The sequence below is a fragment of the Carassius carassius genome, chromosome 42 (assembly GCF_963082965.1).
Source record: "Carassius carassius chromosome 42, fCarCar2.1, whole genome shotgun sequence".
NCBI classification, from domain to species: Eukaryota; Metazoa; Chordata; class Actinopteri; order Cypriniformes; family Cyprinidae; genus Carassius; species Carassius carassius.
Genome location: NC_081796.1, coordinates 23,153,940 through 23,177,950, shown reverse-complemented (window position 1 = coordinate 23,177,950; position 24,011 = coordinate 23,153,940). Strand labels below are relative to the sequence as shown.

At 34.9% G+C, this 24,011-nt stretch overlaps 1 protein-coding gene and 1 long non-coding RNA gene across 5 annotated transcripts in view; one reads left to right on the top strand and one right to left on the bottom strand.

Moving 5' to 3' along the window:
- LOC132124246 (uncharacterized) overlaps window positions 1-24,011 on the bottom strand; it is a 252,992-nt gene that overhangs the window by 49,205 nt on the left and 179,776 nt on the right. The gene's annotated exons all lie outside the window — the stretch shown is intronic.
- LOC132124244 (RNA-binding Raly-like protein) overlaps window positions 1-24,011 on the top strand; it is a 129,031-nt gene that overhangs the window by 95,545 nt on the left and 9,475 nt on the right. For 2 of the 4 annotated variants that reach the window (XM_059535179.1, XM_059535180.1), the window contains 2 exons: window positions 21,020-21,095; window positions 23,397-23,444. In XM_059535179.1, the coding sequence (XP_059391162.1) occupies window positions 21,020-21,095; window positions 23,397-23,444 (124 nt within the window). Of the gene's footprint in view, window positions 1-12,642; window positions 12,873-21,019; window positions 21,096-23,396; window positions 23,445-24,011 lie in introns of those variants that run through there. The other 2 variants (XM_059535182.1, XM_059535181.1) reach the window with 2 other exon arrangements.

Sequence of the window (24,011 nt, the reverse complement as noted above, 5' to 3'; positions counted from 1 at the left end):
CCCTGTAAATATTGTGATGAAAGAACACAACAGAATTCCTAAGTATTCGGTTTACTGAAAACAAACATGGTGAGTTTGTACACAGAGGCCTGTTTTGGACATGAGGCCTTTCATTTCTATTAAAATGAATCAGCTTGAGCCCTCTGTTTGTTTTAAAGCTGTGCTTTTTTCCCCCCTCGTCTGAGACTGGCCGCGTTTTCTCAGAGCCAAAAAAATCCATGCGGTAAATATCAGTGTGTGTGTATGAGTGTGTGTCAAAGGTGAGGTTTTCATTCCCAACGCTCCGTTCGGAGACCAGATAATAAAATGTGTTTGTGCCAGATACAATGTGGCTGTTATCTTGCGACGGCAGGGCTTGAAATTGTACAGAACATGCTCATTAATTGATAATAATATCTGTAAGAGAAGAAAAGAGGTAAGATAGGCGACAGCCGGCATTATTATGACACAATCGGTGGCATGCATTCAGACATATCTCAACACAACTGACGATTATGCATAAGCCTCACAGGGTGCCCTGAGGCGGAGAGCATTTCAGCATTTATTTATTGCGACCACCTTTGTATATTCAGATGGCTATTTCAAATGCTGTGGAAATCATAGTCAGCCTGGGCTTTATTTAGAGCCATTCTCATTGACATCATCAGAAATGAAGATAATCTATCGAGATGTCTTTCTGCTTTCTGATGAACACAGTGTGAGGTTCTCAACTAGTGAGTTTTGTTTTGTGAGTTAGTTTGTTCTTATATATTTACATTCAGCAGGGAAAACAACGTTATTTGCAAAAAAAAATAAAAATAAATAAATGCTACTCACCGTAATTGCACATAGATATGGTAACAAAACAAACAGGCCTTTAAATGGGAAGAGAAATCGCTTTTCTTGTGTGTTTGACAATAAACACTGTGCTTCCAAGAAAACTCTTTGGTATTTTGGTTCAAATTAAACAGATGACATCATGGACAGTTTGTGTAACCTAATTTCTGAAAGCCATGAACAACACAAGAATAGAATGTGGTTCATTGTAATATTAATGAATGTTTGATTTTAAAGTCAACTTGTAATCAAATTGGACTCTCTTTATTATATATATATATATATATATATATATATATATATATATATATATATATATATATATATATATATATATATATATATATATATATATATATATATATACAGAGAGAGAGAGAGAGAGAGAGAGAGAGTGTGTGTGTGTGTGTGTGTGTGTATACACAAGCTAGGAGTTAATTTTAATTTTAATTTATTTTATTTTTTAATACTTCAATTCAGCAGGGATGCATACAATATTCCTGTTTCAAATAAATGCAGTTGTTTTGTGCTGTCAAAGTTTCAATGAAAATATAATTTTTTAATATTAATATTATTAATAACATTAATATTGATTTCTGAAGAATCATATCTATCTATCTATCTATCTATCTATCTATCTATCTATCTATCTATCTATCTATCTATCTATCTATCTATATATCTATCTATCTATCCATCTTTACTGACAATGCATGAACATTAAATGGGAAAGTGAATCACTTTGACTTTACCATCAGGCTTCTGAGACAAAGAAAAAGAGCTGAGAATGATCATTTATGAAAGTTTGTCTTTAATTACTGCTGGGTGTAATGTTTAAGGCCTCAGTTTCTCATACTTGAAGTCCAGCTTCAGTAACATTACGCTTCAGTTTTTACTTTAAGATGGATCTGTCATGAGGAGATACAGTACTGTATATCCAGGAGGTCAGTCTAGTTTAAAAACACCCATTAAAATGATAGAGCTCATGTCAAACACACTTCAAAGTGCAATACTGAATGAATATATAAGTTTGTGTCATTATTATGTACACAACGGCAGCAGAATGAATTTTTTTCTTCTTTTTTTCAGAAAAAGTTATGTTTTCTTGTGTCTGACAAATTTCTGATCCTTTCCCTCACATTCTAATCTTAAACCTCAAATCTCAAATCTTCCTCACACTTATTCTCCTTTTTGCACCACGATGGGAACCTCTACATGTGAGGAGAGGGAACTTACATCCTAAATGCAGAGGTTTAACGGAGATGTCCACCAGGCCACTGAGCACACGAAATCTGCAAAACCTTTTAAAAGGATCTGCTCTTTACACTCAAACACACAACATCTTAGTTTCCATGATGTGACGACACCTGACCTCTATCTCTAGGTGAACAGACTGACTCACAAACCAACCAGAAGTGATCGTATGGGTCTTTAATCAGTGCACTGGCTCTAATGACTCTCACCCTGTAAGTCCTGCGGAGGAATCGGGTCATTCACAGGTCACGTCGAAGAAAATCGGACATATGTTCTTGAATCCGAGAGGGATTTTTCCTTCTACTAATAATAAATGAAACTGATTTTAAAGTGCAGGAAGTTCACTGTCATGACAGCCATGGCCTTGACAGCCATCAGTATTGCATCAACAGTGTTTATACCAAAGTTTGTCGTGAAGCTGCCATAAACCTATTTGTTCTCCTGCTGATACCTGAAGGAAGTACAAAAGACGTTCCATTTAAAAGAAGAAAAGTAATGGGGAGGAGGGAGGATATAGGAGAAGCCAGAGGGAAACGAGACCAGGGTAGTTTACTGCAAATATACAGTATAATGCCAATTAGATGCCAAGAGATTCATCCAACCTCCAGCTTCCCCTGGCTCTCAATAGCAGGAAGGAGTCAAAGAGAGTAATGTGTGATTTGGCTCGGGTTCCTGGTGCAATCTCAAGTAGGGGCGACCCAGAGTTCCTTAAATCCCATTGCTGTCCTGTCACTGCAGTGGCCCTGAGCAAAGCACTTATCCCAAGGCTGATCCAGGAGTCTTTACCTGCAGTTAGTGATTTGGAGGCTAGGAAGGGGAAATCACTAATTAGATCTCTTTAATATCGTAATTATTTGGGTTAGACAACACTGAAATTCAATAAAGAGCAAACTGAGAATTTTGCACTAGCGGATTGATCTTGAAGTATCAATGTTTAGCATGGAAACAAATGCATAAAGAGCTTTAAAGTGAAAATTGTCTACGTATTCATAATTTAGCATATTAAAATCCATTAAAAAAATTATTTTCAAAAAGTTATTTTTGAACGTTTTTATTAAAGTTTCTTACAGTATGCTGACCAAAACTACATTTATTTAGTTTAAACAGAATGTTAAACTTGTAACATATCATTAACATTTTAATATATTTTAAAATTTAATTTATTTACATTTTAAAAGTGAGATTTCTCAGAATGAGTTTCATAAATAAGAACTCCATTAATTCTAGTCAGATATGAAAATCCGAGCAACGCCTGAGCAAAATTATAGCGGATTGAAGAGTCTATTATTCTTACAGAGTGTTCGGGGACAAAACCATTAAGACCTTCATGTGAATAAAAAAGAGGTTACACTGTAAAATGAAATTTCTATTCTACATCCTTACTTTACATTATTGAAGCAGCGCCGGTCTGGAGTGTTAAACAAACTGACCCTTGACCTGATCTCATGGTGACATTATTATTATAAGCTCCTGCTGGATTTATGCACTTCATATGATATCAGCCAAGAAAATGAATCCATATTCCTCCCCATTCTCATCTCCCAGTTCTGCTGTCACATGTAATTCAGTCTCTAGATAGGATGAATAATACTAAATCAGATCGTATTAACTGATAATTTCTTTGTGAAATTGTGTGTCAGACATCTGAAACGTTTTCTGGTTTGAATTTGATGCTCATTTACCAGCATTGCTGATTTATAATGATCTTAGAGCGCCACACGGTGGTTGATATTGGAATTAAAGATGAAGCTCAAAGTTGGTTGGTCTTTCTTGAAACGGACAATCCAGATCACCAACTAGGGCTTTTAACATATTTAATCTGTGAAGTAACATCTCATTTGTCTGTCTGATGGTGACCTTAATATTAAGCTTGCTACATGAATTGGATTTATAGATATCAGAAAAGGATAAAACCTCTCTGTTTTCTCAGAGATTGATTTACTGAATGAAGACTGTAAAACCATTCCCACCATCTCTAATCCCTCTTATCTCCATAAGCACCTTCCCGTTTCCCAGCAGGAGGAAGATCGCGTCTGAATTTATGACAGGCTTCAGATCTGTCTGTTCTCAGCAGAGAGACCTGAATTAGATTAGCCAGAGTTTGGGTCCATAAGTGCACTGACGCCAGACCAGCTCATAATAAGGACGAGACCAGACTAGTGTGTTACGGCTCACACATAAAGCCAAAATTAGAATCCAAACTCAATCATGTGGAACAGTGTTGCCTTTATCTTTTCCTGAATCTCACAAAAACAAGTCTGAGTCACAATTCACCCCAAAATAAAAAGAGAAAAAAGTTTTATAGTTTGCAAGAAAATGTAACCTATTTTTGGATGACAGAGACTGGTGGCATTGCTTTCATGATGTGTGTGTGTGTGTGTGTGTGTGTGTGTGTGTGTGTGTGTGTGTATTTGGTTTTCCCTACATTATGGGCACCAAATGTCCCGACAAGTATAGCAATACCAAAAAATTTTGACCTTGCAGGGACATTTTTGATCCATGTGAAGAAACAAGCGTTTAAATCATACAGAATTACGTTTTGAAAATCTAAAATCTAAAGAAAGAAATGCAGAAAGTTTTGTGTGATGTATTGGTTTAGGGCTAGGGTTAGGGTAAGGGGATCAAAAATACAGTTTGTACAATTTCTACGAAATGTCCCTATAAAGATAAGAGAACCAGTGTGTGTGTGTGTGTGTGTGTGTGTGTGTGTTGTTGTCGTCATAGTTCCCATTATTCCCAATGTTGACTCTCATTTCTGTATTATATATATAATATACAGGTAATGTATCAGTAGGACAGAAGTGTTAATACATTTATAAATTATATAATATATTAAATTAAATATTTTATAAATAATGCATTTTAATATTTTAAATAATTGCATATAAAAATGTCTTAAAATAAAAAATAATAATAACAATAATAATAATAAAATACAAATAAAAGTCTTAACTTATGCTCACCGAGACTGCATTTATTTAATCTAAAATACAGTAAAAACTGTAATATTGTGAAATATTATCACGATTTAAAATAACTGTTTTCTATTTGATGTATTTTGAAATATTTATTCCAAAACTGAATTGATGATCCCTCAGAAGTCATTCTAATATGCAATGCGACAAACACACATTGGAGTATACTGTAAATATTTCCCCATTCTCTACTACTTATTTTTCTTTTCTTTCACCTACAGTTTCTATCTCTCATGGCCTTTTCACAGTCATATTCCAGTCATGGTTGATTTGTGTTTAAAGGTCACATGCTACCATCTATCTCCTCAAATAACTTTTAACTTTAATCTGCCGACAGTCCATTAAGATACTCGGAGCCTTCTGTCAAAAGATCCAAATTCATAAACATCAAGATATACTTAATAGACATTCTCACACTGCAGTTTGAATATATTTTGAATAGATTTGATTTTAGCATAACATCAGTCCTTCTGCGTTGTGGTGAGACTGTCATTCACTGTAGTGTGTTGCAATGTCCCATCCATCAAGCACACTCCATTAATCCAGGACTGTGTGCCATCATGCTGGATATCAGCTCCACTGAGCTGAGCAATAGGGAACAATACTGTTTTTATTATGATTTCTATTATTTGAAGGAAGCATGGGTGGAAAAGAATGTAGGTTATCGTGAAGGACCCTTAAAGAGAAATAAAATGTTCTCTGCCGCCTTTTTCTCTCAGCAAACAAGATTCCATGCTTGATGCTTTCACTATTTTCCAGTTTCATTATTTGTTGGGTTATTTGAGTGTGTTGTTGTGTGTGTTTGTGTGGTCCGATGACTGACTCTGCAAGCGATATGACACTCCATTAAATCAGTCAGACCCCAACAACTGTTTAAATGGCATTTCAGTGTAATAATGTGATTTTGTGCACATAGAACTCTCTGTCCCATTATGAGGCTATTATCAGCTATATATCTATATAATATACAAGAAAAGTTTAAAAGCTACAAACTGAGATGTTCTGGGGTAAAAAATAAATAAATAACATTTAAGTTCATTAAATAAACGGTTTATGAGGGAACTTTTATATGTAAATGATTTGCTAAGTAAATTATGAAATTAACTAAAATACATAAATACAATCTAATATATGCACATGGATTGAACAGTACCTTAAAATAAAAATAAAAGAGCAGCAGCTTTGCATTATCCAGAAGATGGAGCTGTTGAGTTTCCAAATTACTACTGGGACAATACAGCAATTGTCTGCACATGTATATGTATATGTAATTGTGAACACTTAATATACATAATGGAAGGCAGATTACACCACCAAAACGCTTTGTTGCAATAAGATATTTCTCAAGATATAACATTTACTTGCCCAGACATGCATTCATTTTCACCCCTCTTTATTTTCACTTGTTTTAAAGGGATAGTTCACTCTCATATTAAATTTTGGTATGTTTTAGCTTACCTCAAGGACATCCAAGATGTAGGTTTCTCTGTTTCCTCAGTATTTCCCATTTTGATATTTTAGGTCCAACCGTTCTTGTCTGTGACTCACATAATGGATGTCTATGGTCACCACCTCAAAGAGCATGCACAGAGGAGTCAAAATTAAACAATTCCCCATCCCCAGCGCCGGAAGCGTTCTCTCGCGCGTGTACATCACTCATTGTTTACACTTACTGCCTATGGTTTACACAGATTTCGGAAGTATTACCTTTCACTGTGAAGATCTAAACATATTTAGATGAACAGGAAATTGCAATGGAAGACGATTTCAATATATCCATAGACAACGTTGAATTTTTTTCACAACCATATTTATTTGAAACAGAATACACAGACCAAGTACTCAGGAGCGATCCGCTGCAGCAGCACGTCTTCAAGCCTCAGAGACAGAGATCTCTTCAAAATTGGTGGTGTAGCAAGTGTTGTGAGATGCCAACAGAAGTGGAGAGCATATGTTGTCACGAACTACAAGATGACGATGAGGACATTGACAGTATCGCATCACACGCCTGCCTGACTGAAGATCCTGATTTTTCTCCGCTGTTGAGACGCAGCGTTTTGCACGTTGTGTTTAGTGTGCCACGTATAAACTGGAGGCGACGTCCAATGCCAGAGGGACCCAATGGCACGCTGTCAATAGAGTGAGTAATGTGTTGTATTTTTATTATAAACGCAACGATTATAGGGTGCATTATAAACATTAATTTATTACAATTACTGCATTATATTTCAGACAGTTCAGATTGAAAGCGTAGCGTGTGGTAAACAATGAGTGATGTGCATGCGCGAGACATCACATCCGGGCTTTCCGCGCTTGCACAGACTAAAGCCAGAGCGCGCGCGCACGTCACATCGGGAAGCACTCGCGAACTCAGATCAGTTGGACGTGGTTGTGTACAAAAGGTAAAAAAGATATAAATACTGTTCGTTTTCTTACACAAACCGCTCGTTTTGTGTCTTAGGTCATCAATGTGTACTTATGATGGGGAATTGTTTAATTTTGACTCCTCTGTGCATGCTCTTTGAGGTGGTGACCATAGACATCCATTATGTGAGTCACAGACAAGAACGGTTGGACCTAAAAATATCAAAATGGGAAATACCGAGGAAACAAAGAAACCTACATCTTGGATGTCCTTGAGGTAAGCTAAAACATATCAAAATTTAATTTGAGAGTGAACTATCCCTTTAAGTCACAGCTATTTTCAATTCTGTTAAAAGATAAACAGCTGTCCACAAAATGTTCATATAAAATGAGATATACAAACAGATATGTCTGAACATTGTATAAAATTATCAACTCCCGCCTTATAAAAAGTATGTAATTGATGATGTTTAAAGTAAGCTAGGATATGCAGATATTGCCAGCATTGTTCTGGTATCTTTCTCACTGCAGTCAGATTTTGAAAAGTATATTTTGATGCTATTTTGGTCATCATAACCCACACACTGGTAGCCATGCACTGACAGCTAACTGAATAAATCACATTAGAAGGATAGGACTGAGCTTTTTCTTTCTCGGTCTCCTTAACAACGCAGTCCCTTGCAGCAGAAAACATAACAATATGTATGGTCATGATATAATCAAGATGGTTCACAGAGATGAAACTTGTGGGGTGTTTTTAGGGAAGAGCAGGCATGATTGCGTCACATTTTGTCCCAGCACCTAACCTGAGGGATTTATGCAACTCTATGCAAATTCTGGGACAAAAACTACATTTGGATTTAAGATTGAAATGCTTGGATCACATTTAATTTTCCTGAATGTAAGGAGAGAGTGATACCAGTTTGTACTGAAATTGGATGCTGATAGCTTTGTTTTCCTTATTCTGTAAAACTCAGATGAGATATTTAATCAGAGATCAGAGATTTTGTTAGATATTTGTCAGGGATTGTTCCTTTTCGCTCTCTTGAACATCCACATAGGCAATTACATAGCTGAATATTATTGCATTCAAATATGCTTCCATATTATGAGACACTCTTTGAAACTTCTTCAAACTATGTATTAATTATTTCAATTATTTAAATTAATTTTTTGGAGAAATGCAAGTGTAATTATGGCTGCAGTAATTGCTTTAATGCAGTATATTTTTATATTTGTAATATTATAGTTTTTCTCGATTGGTTTGGCTCATTTCTTGAAACCGAGATGACATTCTCAAAATAACATGGACAAATCTCCAAACCACCTTGCAATTGTTCACAACAGAATGTAATTTTTCATTGGTTTTATCAAATTGCAAATGCTTTAGTACATGTCTCAAGTGACTCTGTGCTTTTTTTCAAATGATTATGTACAAGTAGCTACAGTTAGCACAATGAGCCCACATTTAGCACATTTTCCAAATAAATAGATCTTGCTGATCTAAACTGATTAGTTGATTTTTCAGTGAAATGGTTACTCTCTCCAAAACATATCAGCATGGTTTCATTGTGTAAGTCATCATATGCACAATTGTCTGTTCAACTGTCAAAATTAGTCAAAGATATAATACCATGAAAGAATTTCTTGGAACATTTGATAAATTTATGACAGTACTTGACAATCAATCAGGTGAAATTAGAACTAACGAAGGAGCAGTTTCCCACATCTCAGATGACCAAGCAAACAGTTTGTTTAGTTACCTGACAGGTGTTGTCTATGATTATGACTGCTGCCAAAAGTATATAGACAGAGCTTGGCCCGGGGCCAGTTTCATTTGCAGTGTGAACATGGAAGCACCTCGCCAAGTACAACAGCAACTTCCTGCTCGAGGAAGAGGAGGAAGAAGAGGAAGAGGAGGAGTGAGAATGCGTGGAGGAATAGGGGGAAGAGGCCGAGGAGCACAGAGGCACCATGATGTCCCAGATGAAATCCGGGCCACCCTTATTGACCACGTTATAAACCATCGCCTCACAATGGCAGAGGCAGGTCGCCGAGTGCAGCCTAATGTGCCTCGGTCTACAGTCTCCTCCATCATCCAAACCTTTCGCAGGGAAAACAGGTACAGAACTATTCTATTGAACTATTCAGTGTTGGTGTGTGTGTAGGCCTAGAGGACTGTAATATCTTCATGTGATGTTAAATGATACTATAAAAATGACAAAGAAAAAAAAATGGAGAAAATACTGTGAATAGTATTCCAGTCACTGTGCAGTGCATCACACTTTTAGTACCATAAAACAGCAGTACAATTACATTGGTAACTCATTTTGTAACAAATTTACAGTGTTGACCTTTGACTTGTATGTCTAGGATTGGACGACAGCCTCAAGTGGGTGGTAGAAGAAAACTTCTAAATGAACAACAAGAACGAGAAATATGCAACATGGTCATTGCAAATAATGCCATCACACTGAGACAGATTCGTAATGCAATCCTTCTAGACAATGTAATGTTCCAAAATATAAACTCTATCAGCATCTCCACAATAGACCGGGTATTGAAGAAACATCAGATGACCATGAAACAGATTTACAGGGTACCATTTGAGAGAAACTGACAGAGTGAAAGAGCTGCGGTACCAGTATGTGCATGTAAGTCAACTACTGGTTGTCTATCATTGTAACACTATTACAGTAAGACATGGTTATACCACTTTTTTTTTTGTTTTGCTTTATCCTTTTTACCTTCAGAATCCAGCTTTGTGTGACTAGAGCATTTTGCCTAGAAATTGTCTTCAGTTTTTCACTCCCTCTTTTTACAGTACTTTAGATCCTCCCTGCAGTATCTGTCTCTACTTGACTGATTAGATTTATTTTTATTCTATTGTAGAGAATAATGGCATTAGAAGGCAACGAACCTCTCACATCCTAGTGTTCGTTGATGAAGCTGGCTTCAACCTGGCCAAAGGTCGAAGGCGTGGCCGTAACATCATTGGCCACCGAGCCACTGTGGATGTCCCAGGCCAGCGAGGAGCAAATATAACAATGTGTGCCGCTATATCAGAAAGAGGTGTGGCCACACCCATTCCCAGTTTAGGGCCCTACAATACACAAAAGCTCCTCAATTTTTTGGACCACCTTTATACTGATCTGATCCCGGAAAATGAGAGAGGTGAAGAAGGACCTCAGCTACCACATTATGTCATTGTGTGGGATAATGTGAACTTCCACCGTGGCCCACGCATCAGAACCTGGTTCACCACCCATCCCCGGATGCTAATGGAGTTTCTTCCACCTTACTCTCCTTTCCTAAATCCAATTGAGGAGTTTTTTTCAGCTTGGAGGTGGAGGGTGTATGAGCATCAGGCTCAAGACCAGAGGGCACTGCTGCATGCAATGGATGCTGCATGTGAGGACATCACAGGGGATCAATGTAGGGGATGGTTGAGACAATCACGCCGTTTCTTCCCTCGCTGCATCGCAAGAGAAAATATCCGTTGCGATGTGGATGAGAATTTATGGCCTAACAGAGAGCAGCGCGTCGATGGCCAGGAGGATGAGGATGGTGGCCAGGAAAGAGAGGGTGACAATGGCGACCACTGAAAATATTACGGTACTATAGTTCTGAAACTTTATTTACAGTATGGTAGGCTAGAATTTTTTTTTTGTTTGTTTATAACTGTTCACATTTACAGAATCCTGTATATGTTTTCTTTTCACAGTATGTTCTCTAATGTTAACATTTCTTTGTACGAATAAAAATGTTTACAGTTTCCTTGAGTATGAGTGGTTTATTGGAGGCTGATTTTACTGTAAAATCTTTTAGTTTTATTCATAGTGGTATTCTGTTGCTAGACCTGTGCCTCAGTGACAAAACGTCTAAGCATTTTGACTTGCAGTGCTTAAACAATGCCAAAGGTATAATGCATTTTGGGGGCATTGACTATTTATATGAGAAGGATATTTAGTTTTGACACCTGGATAAACTGTTTTGGGAGAGATATGAGCTTTTGCAGGGGATCCATGGTGTTGTGCTAAACCATCCAGGTTATTTTGACAAAAGCACTAAATGAATGCACATGTGCCAAGGCAATTGAGAAGGATCTGTACTATTTTGACTGTACTGACCTTTTATATGGGAAAGGAATCTGCTTTTGAAGCATGGAAGAAGAGTTTGGGGAAAGATATTTGATTTTGCTAGTGAGCTATAATGTTGAGCAGAACTGTAAGACTGTTTGGCCAAATGACCTTATGGTTTTGAGTGTCATCTCTGTTTCAAGAAATGAGCCAAACCAATCGAGAAAAACTGTAATATAAATATATATCTTTTTTTTTTTTTACTTTAAAATACAAATTGTACACAAACATTTTAAATTAATAAAAAATGTTTTAAGTTCTCGTGAAAGAAGTATATAGAATATTCAGGAAAATTTTCAAGATTCAGGATATTTTAAAGCCCCAAACTGAGAAGAATGAATTAATGATTGAATGAATGAATGAATGGATTTATTTGACAACTTAAATGTAATTTTGATTGAATGAATGAGTGAATGAATATGGTGCCAAAATACAACTACCAGTTAATATTTTAGTGCAATCTTGAATATTTTTTTTAATCTTTTAAATAACTTTCTATGTTTTTCTTTTTTCTTTTTTTCTTCTTTAAAATAGCCTAAATGATAGATAGATAGATAGATAGATAGATAGATAGATAGATAGATAGATAGATAGATAGATAGATAGATAGATAGATAGATAGATAGATAGATAGATAGATAGATAGATAGATAAAGATAATTTCTTGGACGAGTCACCCACAGGCTATTAGTGTGTTGTTAATAATCTGCAGGTATTATTTTAACGTCTATATATTTAAATAAGTGCATACAAACGATACCTGGATACTATACTTTAAACTAAACGCACCTAGCCAATTTAAAATCGTCAGGCATTATTACTTTCAACATCCAGATATATAATCTACTTCTGTTAAACTGCAGAAATTGTATCAGTTATGCAGTAGCTATTTAATTTTTTTTCTCAAATTGTACCATAGCAAAGGCTTCATTAATATTAATGAGAACGTGTTGACGTTCCGTAGTAACCTTCCAATGACAAAGATTTTTTATCTTGAATATTAAGCATTAAGTGCTGACGTCACGCAGTTGACGTCCAATTCCTATCAACTGGATCATAAATATTAATTAACAAACCTTCACCGTAGTTGGAGCAGTATCTGATCTAGATAGAAAAGCGCCCCTTTCGAGACCGGTATTGGTAGCGTCTGCTGTGACAGTGAGTCTCGTTTCCTCACCTTCGGAAAAACAGATCTTTGTGCGAAATCGCGGCTGAGGTTCGGTGGTTCTTTCTCTTCTTCCCGCGCGCGAGCAGGATTCTCAAGCCGTCAAACTGGAGCCGTACAGAATGACCATGTTTAAAGGGAAACGTCGAAATCACCGGTGTGAGTTTACGACTGTCAGTGTAACTTTGAGAATTGGTTTTTTTGCATTCAGTGCATTTCGTTTTATTTGCATAAGCTCGCAATTAGTCATAGAAAACATAGTAATAGTAAAAAACGGTATAAATGTTTGTATCTTTTGCATGTCCTTTCTGTCAGTCTCACCTGTTCAGTTCAGCTGCATGTACTGCAGATTGTCAGTAATTTGCATGAGTGGTGATACACATTACACATGACTCCATGCTCTATATATGAAAGTTAAGACATCCTCATAATGCTGAATCCATGATTGAAGTGGTCGGGTATGTGAATTTGCTTCCTATTGAAACCCTTGGCAACTCTATTATGTGTTGTTGCAGTATGATGGTTTTTGGTATTTTTGGCCATTCAGTAGCTAACATGAGTGTGATCAGTGTCATGATTCTCCTCTAATGTTACACTGAGCCAGAATCAACTGAGAAACTTATCCATCAGAGACAGATTTCTCTTAATGGTACTTTTCATTGTCCTGTTCCTTTTCTTCCTCATCATCATCATCATCATCATGACAGATCGGTGCAGGTAATCCATTAGCTGCAACTGAACCTCTTGAGATGCATGTTGCACAATGATATTGTGCCCATAAAATCTGTTATGAGCAGGGCTATTGTATTAAACTAAAACTTAAACCATTATTTTTTTTAAATCTAAAATAGAATAAATGTTAACAGAAAAAAAATATATAATAATAATAATAATAATAATAATAATAATAATTATAAAATCTACAAAAAACTTTTACTTTTGTTTTATTTTGGCTAGCTGCAGAGGCAACATTTCTAATTTTTAGAAATTTGATTTAGGCTACTAAAATAACTATATATATATATATATATATATATATATATATATATGTATGTATGTATGTATGTATATATATATGTATGTATATATATGTATGTATGTATATATATATATGTGTGTATATATATGTATATATATATATATGTGTGTATATATATGTATATATATATGTATGTATATATATGTATGTATGTATATATATATATATATATATATATATATATATATATATATTAGACATATTTAAAAACATATTTGCAAACAATCAAAACAAAATTACTAAAGCTTTAATCAAAATTAAAATGGAAAATTTTAAAAGAAAAATGAATTCAAAATATTAATGAAATCTATAATGCTATATCACTGATAAAATAACACTGGTTATGAGGATAGTCTGCTTATATTGTGATTAAGAAATAGCTGATTCCTAATGTTCCTGCTTTTTTATTTTACATTTATGATTTTTTACAGTAATTTTTTTATGCATGAAGCTTTAATGAACTCATGTTAATTTAAAAACTACATTCAGCATTTACACTCAAACCTTAAAAACCTGTCACACTTTGGGGCCATTTAAAGTAAACTATCAAAAATCATCAAAGAAAACTATCAAAGATCTTCTATATTCATATACACTGAAAAAAAATTGGTGGTAAAACAATTTTCAAAAAGAAATCGCCAGTAGATTTCACAATTATTTACAAGGAAACAGCCAGAAACACATTGAATTAAATGTGAAATTTTGAAGTGCAAGGATATTTTCTTGTAAAACATACTCTGAAAATATTATGTATATACAAATTAAATTTTTCTTTTACAAGTGTAAATTTGAATATATGATCCTGTGATAATACTACATTTTTATAAAGTAGTACTTTAATTTAATCAAGACTGTTTGAATGAGTTAATGCGACCATATTTGACATCTGAAAACAGAATGACAACCGTATTCTGCTGCTGCTGTGTGAATATAGCCAGGCATCATCTATGCAAACCTTATTTTGAACAGAAACTATACATATCTGTATCTCGAGATCTTCAGCACCCATAAGCCTCTTAAAACTAGCACATTCTAAAAGTAGAAATGTCTCAATTTATGAACAGCCCCACACTGCTTTACATCCCTCTTGACATTCAGATGTGCAGTAGGAGGAGAAGAAGAAATGCATATAAAGATAACAATCTAAACTAAAGAGAGTTGTTGTTATTGCTCAGTAACTAATAACAGAGAGATTTTTTTTGGTTCTATTTTTACTAGAAAATCCGTATGATACCTCTCAGTTCAGAATAACAGTTCCTTCTGGGCTGTCATCTATGATAACTCTGTCAGTGCAAGTTTATAGATCTCAGAGCCACAGTGCACATCTGATGGATGGATTTGACCTGGTCATCCCACTGGGCTGTGAGTGTGACAGTGATGAATGTGGACTTGGTTCCAAACGCCACTTAAATTTCACAAGAATTCCTTCTAGACGCATGTCATCTGGCCTCAAATGAAATTTATATAAACGGAGTCAAAATTGCATGGGAAAGTAATGCTTTTATTCATCAAGTATAGTTTGTTTAATCCCGACTAAACTGGATGTTCTTGCTAGTTAATTTTTTTATTTTATTTTTTCAGCTAAGCACAGAGCTGCATCATAAACTGAGTTATATTAGATCTGTCATCATCACTTAATCATGTAATGCATCACGTCCTGCTCTAGTCTAAATTCCCAAAGCCCAGCTGTTATACCTTTTGTTGCCATTAAATTTCAGATAGGTGTATAGCAGATGTCTTGTAGTGATACATCAGATGGATTATTTCAGTAGTGACAGGAAAACAAAGACCATTTCTTAGGAGACACAGAACGAGTGGAAAAGCTTTATGAGACATCCGTTAAAAAAATGAAGGATCCTTGGGTTGTAAATGTTAAAAGAATGAATTCTCCCAAGACAAAGACTTTCTCTTAACTGTGTCTGCAATTCTTTCTCTTAATTTTGTGGAAATCCCAGCCAATCAGAATGTAGGCTGTTTAGAGCAACAGGTACAATGCAAGGGCCCTTGATTTTATTTGTAGTCCAAATACATGTTATTTTTTTTTTTTCATTTTCTGAACTAAATTACACTGTTATAAAATGTTGTGCACTTCCACAAAATTCAGTTACAGTTACATTAAAAACTGGCGGCTGGGGTTTATCTGATATATCATTTACATTAACTGATTTGAATGCCAAGCTAACTTAACAACTCAAATATGCGTACCATATTGTTTAAAGTATTTAAATATGAAATAATCAAATGTGATTTAATATGCAGGTTGGTATTAATTTATTATTATTCATACTATACTATTTACAATATTTATTCATATTTTAAATTAGCTTTTATATTTTTAGTTTTCCTTTAAATTTTACTTTACATTTTAGTAATTTTATGCTGTTTTGCATTATATTAGGTTTTAAATATATATTTTATTATTTCAATTTTAGTTTTGGTAATTTAGTACTTCGGCTAGCTAACAAAGCAAACAAAGTTTTTTCAATCTTATTTTTATGTCTTATTTTTATTTTATTTTTTTTACTTTATTACAAAATCTTTTTAAGAGTTTTAGTTAACAATAACAACACTGATGCAAGACCTTCTGTGTCTTCTCTTTTTTATTGTTTTTAATTGTGTAAGGTGACATTTTTTACTGTAAAATGTATTGTGTTATAGAGGATTATCTATATAATTATAACAGAGATTTCCACCATCAATTATATGGTGATTTTATTATTAACATTATTACTTTTTTAAAATAGTTTCTTCCAAAAATCTATAAAACTACAGTTATTGTCCATAAATATACTTTTCTTGCATATGTTCATTTCATAGTAAAATGTTTAGCATGGTTTTACGGTAACATTCTTATATATTTTTTCTTTCTTTCTTTTTTCTTATGTGTCACATCATGTTAAGGCAGCATAACTGCTCACCAGCTCACGATCATAACTTCAGAGTCTTTAAATCTTAGCTGGACTATGTGTGCTGTGGTTTCATTCCAAAATCTCTCACTGAACTGTGGTTCAAAGTGTGGTAACAGGATATTTTTTAAATCAGTACTTTGCCATAGCTAATTTAGTGCAAAGAAAAATTATTCAGCAAGATTATCATCAAAAGGCATGATCGCTTCATACGGCTGGATTATCAGAGCCAACCCGCACTGGAGATGTTTATGATTGCTTTAGCTGTTCACATCTCACCGCATGCGTCTGATTACTGGATATAAGCCCGTTAACACCCTGATCCCTCAGGCGCCTACAGTGCTTCATTATTTACTTGTTTTAAAAAAAGCTTATGCTTGAAGTCTTAACTTTACATCATACCATCATATTGTCTGCAGCAGAGTTAGGGCTTCGTACGATGATGTGATGAGGCCAGTCGGAGGTCCCTGCAGTGCTGAGGTTTAACATTTCACTGACCAGCTCATGTAGATGCAACTGTACAACTTCAAGAAGTAAAGTGCAGACGAGTGTTGCCAAATGTGCCATATTTAATTAGGTCAGTAAAGGAATTTGCATAAGTAAGCCACGGAAAATCTCTCCATGGACTCTTTCATGTTCTGCTAAAAGAATAGTCTAGTTCATGCAAAAATTTAACTATCATCATTTACTCACCTTCATTTTTTTCCACATGTGAATTGCTTTCATTCTTATAACATAAATCATTTGTTATATTTCCAAATAGCACCTTAAAAGTAGATGAGTTAAAGAATGAGATACTGTGTTTTGCTGGTGGTAACACTAGGAAAGATGGACATGTATACTACATTTCATGTCATATTGTCAGATGCATCAACATAATTGTCAGTGTACCTGCTGAATTTCAGGTTTAAATAGACGCCACATGGACATATGTATAGCTGGTAGAGAGTGTGTTTGTGTGTGCGCTATATTAAGGTTTGTGAGCGTGTACCTTACGCTTGTGACTTTCAGACGTGACAGTGTGCTAAGTGGAAGAAAATGAAGGGTTGGCTGAAAGCAGCAGTCTGCTTGCTCTTCTGTTTAGCAAGCAGTAAAACAGATGGCAACTGATGATGAATCAGCACCCAGCTGAGTTGTGTGTGAATGTTTATATATATATATATATATCTATATATATATATATATATATATATATATATATATATATATATATATATATATATAATTGCTGGAATACTTGATTCTGATTGGTCAGTATAGTTTTGCAAATGCTAGTTTCTTCTATCATTTATTTATTTTTAATGCATGTACACCACCATGTTTGTGGTTTATTTGTAAGGTCAAACTGACGAGATCAGACAAGGTGCTGTAAGATGGAGGTTTTTCTTTATACTGAGAAAAAAGGAGCATGATATACAAAAACAAAACGATAAATCAAAAGCAGCTTTTCCTTCTTGAGGGTTGTCGCCTGTCAGATTAAAATGATTGCACGGGAGACTGTCTCCACACATTATCTATGGACTTGTTCCACTAACGTTTGACAACCAGATGCTTTTTGCCTTCAACAGTTTATCTATTTTTTTATCAAACGCTGGAAAACTGTCCATATCTTTCTTTAAAACAAATAACACTCAGTTTGAAAACTTTATCGAATGTATGTCATGCTATTTGTGTCATTTTGAGATATCAAAATACTTTTTGGAACCACTGTAATGCTCTCATGTTAAATAACAAAGGTTTGTGAATAAGGACTTGAATAGGGCTTGTTTCATATGCCGCACATGTCTCTTTGTGAGTGCCCGTCTCAATGGAAAGCTTTCATGGTGCTACGATCCGAACAGTGAAAGAGATCTACTCCCCCCTCATCCAGCGCTTGGTTCAGGACCACGGAGAGCTCCTCTCTGCTCAGCCTGTCTCCAGGCAACCATTAGAAGTCCAGCGAATAGATGCAGATAAATGAATTTTTTCCCTCGTGGCCAGAGCTATATCCCTCTGTGCCTACCATCAATCAGTGAAAAATGAAAAATAGACATCACTCTCTTGCTTCTCTCTACTTTATTGCACAGATGCCCTTGCATGGGTATTGCATACAGTACATCTGAAGCAAGCAAACAAAAGTTTTATTAAATGGTAATCAGAACCTGATTTCTCATAAAGCATGCTGTTTGAAGAAGTGAAGTTGGCTAGACCATGCCTGAGTCATTTAGTGAGCCGATGTGCTTGAACATTTTCCCCAGATCAGCATAAATAACAGGATTTCTGTAAGGAGATGCTTTCTGAAAAAGCTTCATGTTTTCTGTCAAATTTTATCCTCTCATTTTGATCCTGCAAGAAGCTTTGTAAACATGACAAAACATTTTTTTTTGCAGTGTATTTTAGTTCAGCCAAAAATTATTTTTTCTGTATCGGAACAGATTTGGATACATTTATCACTTACTCACCAATAAATCATCAGCAGTGAATGGGTGGCATCAGAATGAGAGTCCAAACAGCTAAAAACAGATAAAAACATCACAATAGTCCACAAGTAATCCATATGATTCCAATCCATCAATTAATGTCTTGTGAAGTGAAAATCTGTGTTTGTAAGAAAAAAATCAATTATTAAAATATTTTACCTTGCTTCCAGCATAAATATGCATCCTCTATCCATAATATTGAATCTGGAGAGATATATGCAAAGATCAAGCACCATTTACATTCACTGGAGGAAGTGTTATTATTGGTCTAGTATTTTGGCCAGAGGCAATGGTTTAAAATTTACACCATTTGATGAATTTGATTTATTACTAACATGCAGCTTTTCGCTTCACAAGTTGTCTATTGATGGACTATAGTGGTGTGGATTACTTGTGGATTATTGTGATGTTTTTATCAGATGTTTAGACTCTCATACTGATGAGATCCATTGGTGAGCAAGTGATGCATAATTTCACAGCTTAACCTTTACTAACCACTAAGCACAGTCTGTCCATATCTATCAGTGTGAGATTTCAGAGCTGCAGTATAAAATGCAACTATAACCATGTCACATTTTTCATAAAGCGGTTCTATGGCAGAGTTTCCACTCTGAATTCACTTGAATTGCAGCAAGGAGTGTTTTTGTGATTAATGCTGCAGACAGGTGTGCCGGGTTGTGTGGGTCAGATACTTGAGATAAGTCTCACAGATGTTCTGTCCTTTGTACCATCACTCAAGGATGATGGTTTGATTGAAAAAAAATGCTTTAATGTGTATATAGATGCATCAAGGTCAAGTGCTTCAGCAGTCCTTATCTTCCTATTCATCCCTTCCCTTTCTTTTGCTGCAGCAGTGAAATTCATTTGTTTTAGTACAGGTTTTCATCTGTAGTTCTTTGAAAGACATACACAGTGCAAAAATTGACTGAAATTAAACCACAAAAAGTATTTGAATAGGTAAGCCACACTTAAAGGAATAATTCACCAAAAATGAAAATTTACTAAAATTTACTCACACTCAAGCCATCCGAGATGTAGATGAGCTTGTTTTTTTAATTGGAACAGATTTGGAGAAACTTAGCATTAAATCACTTGTGCGAATGGATCCTCTGTAGTGAATGGGTGCCGTCAGAATGAGAGTCCAAACAGCTGATAAAAACATTACAATAAGTAATCTTGTGAAGTGAAAAGCTGCTTGTTTGTAAGAAACAATCATTAAGACATTTAAATTCAAACCATTGTTTTTGGATTTCTTCTATCATGATGCTTTATTCAGTCCTTTTTGGGTGAACTATTCCTTTAAATATATATGAATGTCATTGCATTTGTTAACAAAATACAAAACCAATTGGCATTTTTTTTTATTTTATTTTTTTATTTTGTTATATTTGGAATTGTTTAAAACATTATGACACAAATTCACTACACAGTTGCACCACATTAACCTTACCTTGCACTGCACCATTAACGGCTTGCTACTATCAACAATTTGCATGCAATGAATGTTTAGAATGTTCAGTTCTGTTTGCCTGCTATATGTGTATTGTGTTTGTAATGGACTGCATTTCTCCTAGATTCTGTTGTTATTCAAGTTTTAATCAGTTTTAGAGAACAAATATTTGGGAAAACAAAGTTCTGCTGTATTTTTAGAATACAGAATATGTTTTTTTTTCTTTTTTTATGTATGTGTCTGTTTTACAATCCCAGGGCTACAAATTATTTGCTGAACATCAAACAGGCACCTCATTGTTCTACCTACCACGCTCAAGTCATGATTCAGAGAGAAGTAGCATGGATTTATTTGCCCGGGTGTGATTTGAAAAACCAAAACCGACAACCTCAGTATGCAACAAGAACTCATAACTAGAGGTGTAGGATTCTGAAATCTTCTGTTTTCTGCAGATATTAACATGGCCGGAGAGCCGAAGCCGTACAGGCCTAAACCAGGATCCAAACGACCCCTGACTGCTGTCTACAGGTGTGTGTTTCCTGTTAAATGCTGTTATATAGATAGAACTTAAATTTATATGTACTATACATAGCCTACAAATGGTTTGCTCATTCTGACTGTGCATTTTACCTCAGATAAAATACTGCATGTGTAAATGAAATGCTTTTACTTTTCTTACTCTTGTTAGGAGAGCTGAGATAGACCGGATTAAAGTCTGATTGGTGTGACTGAGTGAAGCCGTCAGCACATTTGTCATATTATCAGGTTTAGATAACAGAACAGTCCGCAGTCTGCAATTATCAGCACATTTGTTCAGTTGCTGAAGTTGCAGTTGTGTCTCACAGGTTCGGTTAGATGGTTGAACTCTTACAGGAAGCAAAAAGCTCTCCAGACACATCAGTGAAAACTAACCAAGCAGAAAATGAGTGAAAAATCATTGTTTGAAAGGGTAATAGGCATTTACTCCTTGATTGACAAGCTTTTATAGGGATTAAGAACTTTTTGTAACAAACAATAAATACTAATGCAAAATAAATAGTGACTGGACTGTGAAACAATCACGGGATAAGTGCTGTTTATGTTTTTGTCCATAAATGTAACGGAAAAAGATTTTTTCCCTTTTTATTTGCACTTAGCAAAGAATAATAAAATCATTCAATTACTATGAGCCTGAAAGAGTGTCTATCCAATGGCTTTTTCTTTCTTTCTTTCTTTCTTTTCTTTTGTGTTATATGATTGTATTTTACTTGAGCTAATTCTGGGGTTTTAATTCTTTATTTCTTGGTCTCATTATATTTTTAATTCAAACCAATCCATTATGTAATCTGAGGTAGGCTTAATTAGGAGAGTACAACAAAGAAGAGCTTTGAATGTTAATTAGTTTGGAATGAAATTGTCAAAGAAATGAGGAGATGTCCATAATGGAATATGAGTTAGATGACCCGAAATAGTTTCTATAGTTGACAGGATATTCATAATATGCACGAAATGTATTAAAATACACAAATGCATTAAGTTTGACCTTTTTCGCATCCTGATGTTGTTGTACACAATTAATCATTAGTGCATGCATGTTATCCTCTAGAAAAAGTAAAATTGAAAAACATAAATGAACAATCATATATTTATAAATTAACATTAACTTAAGAGTAATACATTTTTTATACTTTTTTTTTATACTCAGGTGTAAGGAATGATTTGACAGAAATGAATGTACATGTGTATAATGGCTGTGAATGATCTGACATAGATGGATGTATAATTTTGCATATGGTTTGACAGATATTAATGTATATGTTGATAAATGTGTATGTGTGAGGAATGTTGAGAAGATAGTATGGGGAGGTGGGGAAAACTTAGGCCTAAGTTGGTTCATGGATTTATTCATGGTATGTACGATATTCATATATTTTATTCATGCTATTACCACCAGGGAGAGGTTTTTCAAACTCTGCAAGTCTTCAAAGTCCCATGATATGTCAGGTATAGAGTTGTACAGTATTGCGATTGTGATTGGTGTTAGTGATTTTAGATGCCTGGAAGTTTGATTGATAAAACGACTAAGAATAGATGTATGTGCACTGTGCAGTGATTCTCATGAGAGACTGATGACTCATGTTGGTTCCAGTGCTGCTGTTTACAAATTATATATACAAAGACATTCTGAAATTCATATTGATTTTCAGTCCAACTTATGGCTCAAATTGTCAAGATGAAAATATAAACCCTAAATGAATTCTAAATAGCATTTTGATTCATTTTCTATTGCACTCCACTGTACATGAAATAAAAATGACTGAAAACGCATCCCTGTTGCTTACCTTGTCAGTTATTATTATAAGGCTTCTGAAAGAGATGTTTGGTGCTGCTGGTGCTCTGAATGGTTCACACACACAAACTGGAGATTGTCTGTCTCACTGTCAGGACCTAAAATAAGCCCAAGTCTAACTCCGGGAGGTTTCTCACTGTAATTATTAAACGTAGCTGTTTGCTTGATTTCTGCTGTAACTGACGAGAAACTGTGTGTATGGGAGCTCTGCTAGCTGTCTGCAGGCTGAAGATATTATTGATTTGGCTGTTAGCAGGATTTTGAACTAACGCATTGATGGACGGGATTCTTGTCAGATTATCTGAGTCACACATGTCTGACTAGTTTTTATACACATTTAAATCTCGGGTATAAATTGATTAGTGTTCAAAGTTTAAAATCTCCCTTCAGATCAACTGAGCTGTAAATATAAGTCTAAATTAAAGGGCTAATGTGCTCTCCATCACATCCTGACATAGCAAATCGCACTTTACATTGTGCCTTTGTTTTGTCTTTTTCAGTGGTTATGAATTTGATTATGATTACTACAGGGATGATTTCTACAATAGGTATGTATGCATTTATTTACCATTAATCTGATTGCACACATTTTGAAAGCCCTCAGCAGTTGTTTGTGCATGATCTTTCTTGGTTTCAAATAGCATTATTTGAAGCTTTCTCAAATATCTGTGTATAATTTTTATGTATGTTTTTGGTGAAAAGATGCGTACAAATACATGAAAGCAATTAAATATGACATCAACAGGAATCAATCATTTCGTTTATCTTAAACACCACCTACAGTTTGTCCTTGAAAAGAATTTAAGAGAAAGCAGATACAAATTCAGAAGCTAAATTTCTAAAAAGCCCTGTTTTATTTCACTCATTTTATTTCCTTCTTTTAATCTCATCTTTCATTAGCAGAGACATTTGCTAAATGTCAAATGGGTGGAAAGCTGTGGATAACCTTGAGAGATTGATGCGAGGGCATGTTCCTTTGTTTGACATTTTCTTGAACCTCCTTTGTTTTCTCTAAATTATTTTGAATAATTTGCCTGCCATGATGATGAATTTCAAAAGTAGCTCTGCTAATTGCAAGGAAACCAGAAACCAGGAGTCAGAAATGTTTTCAAAGG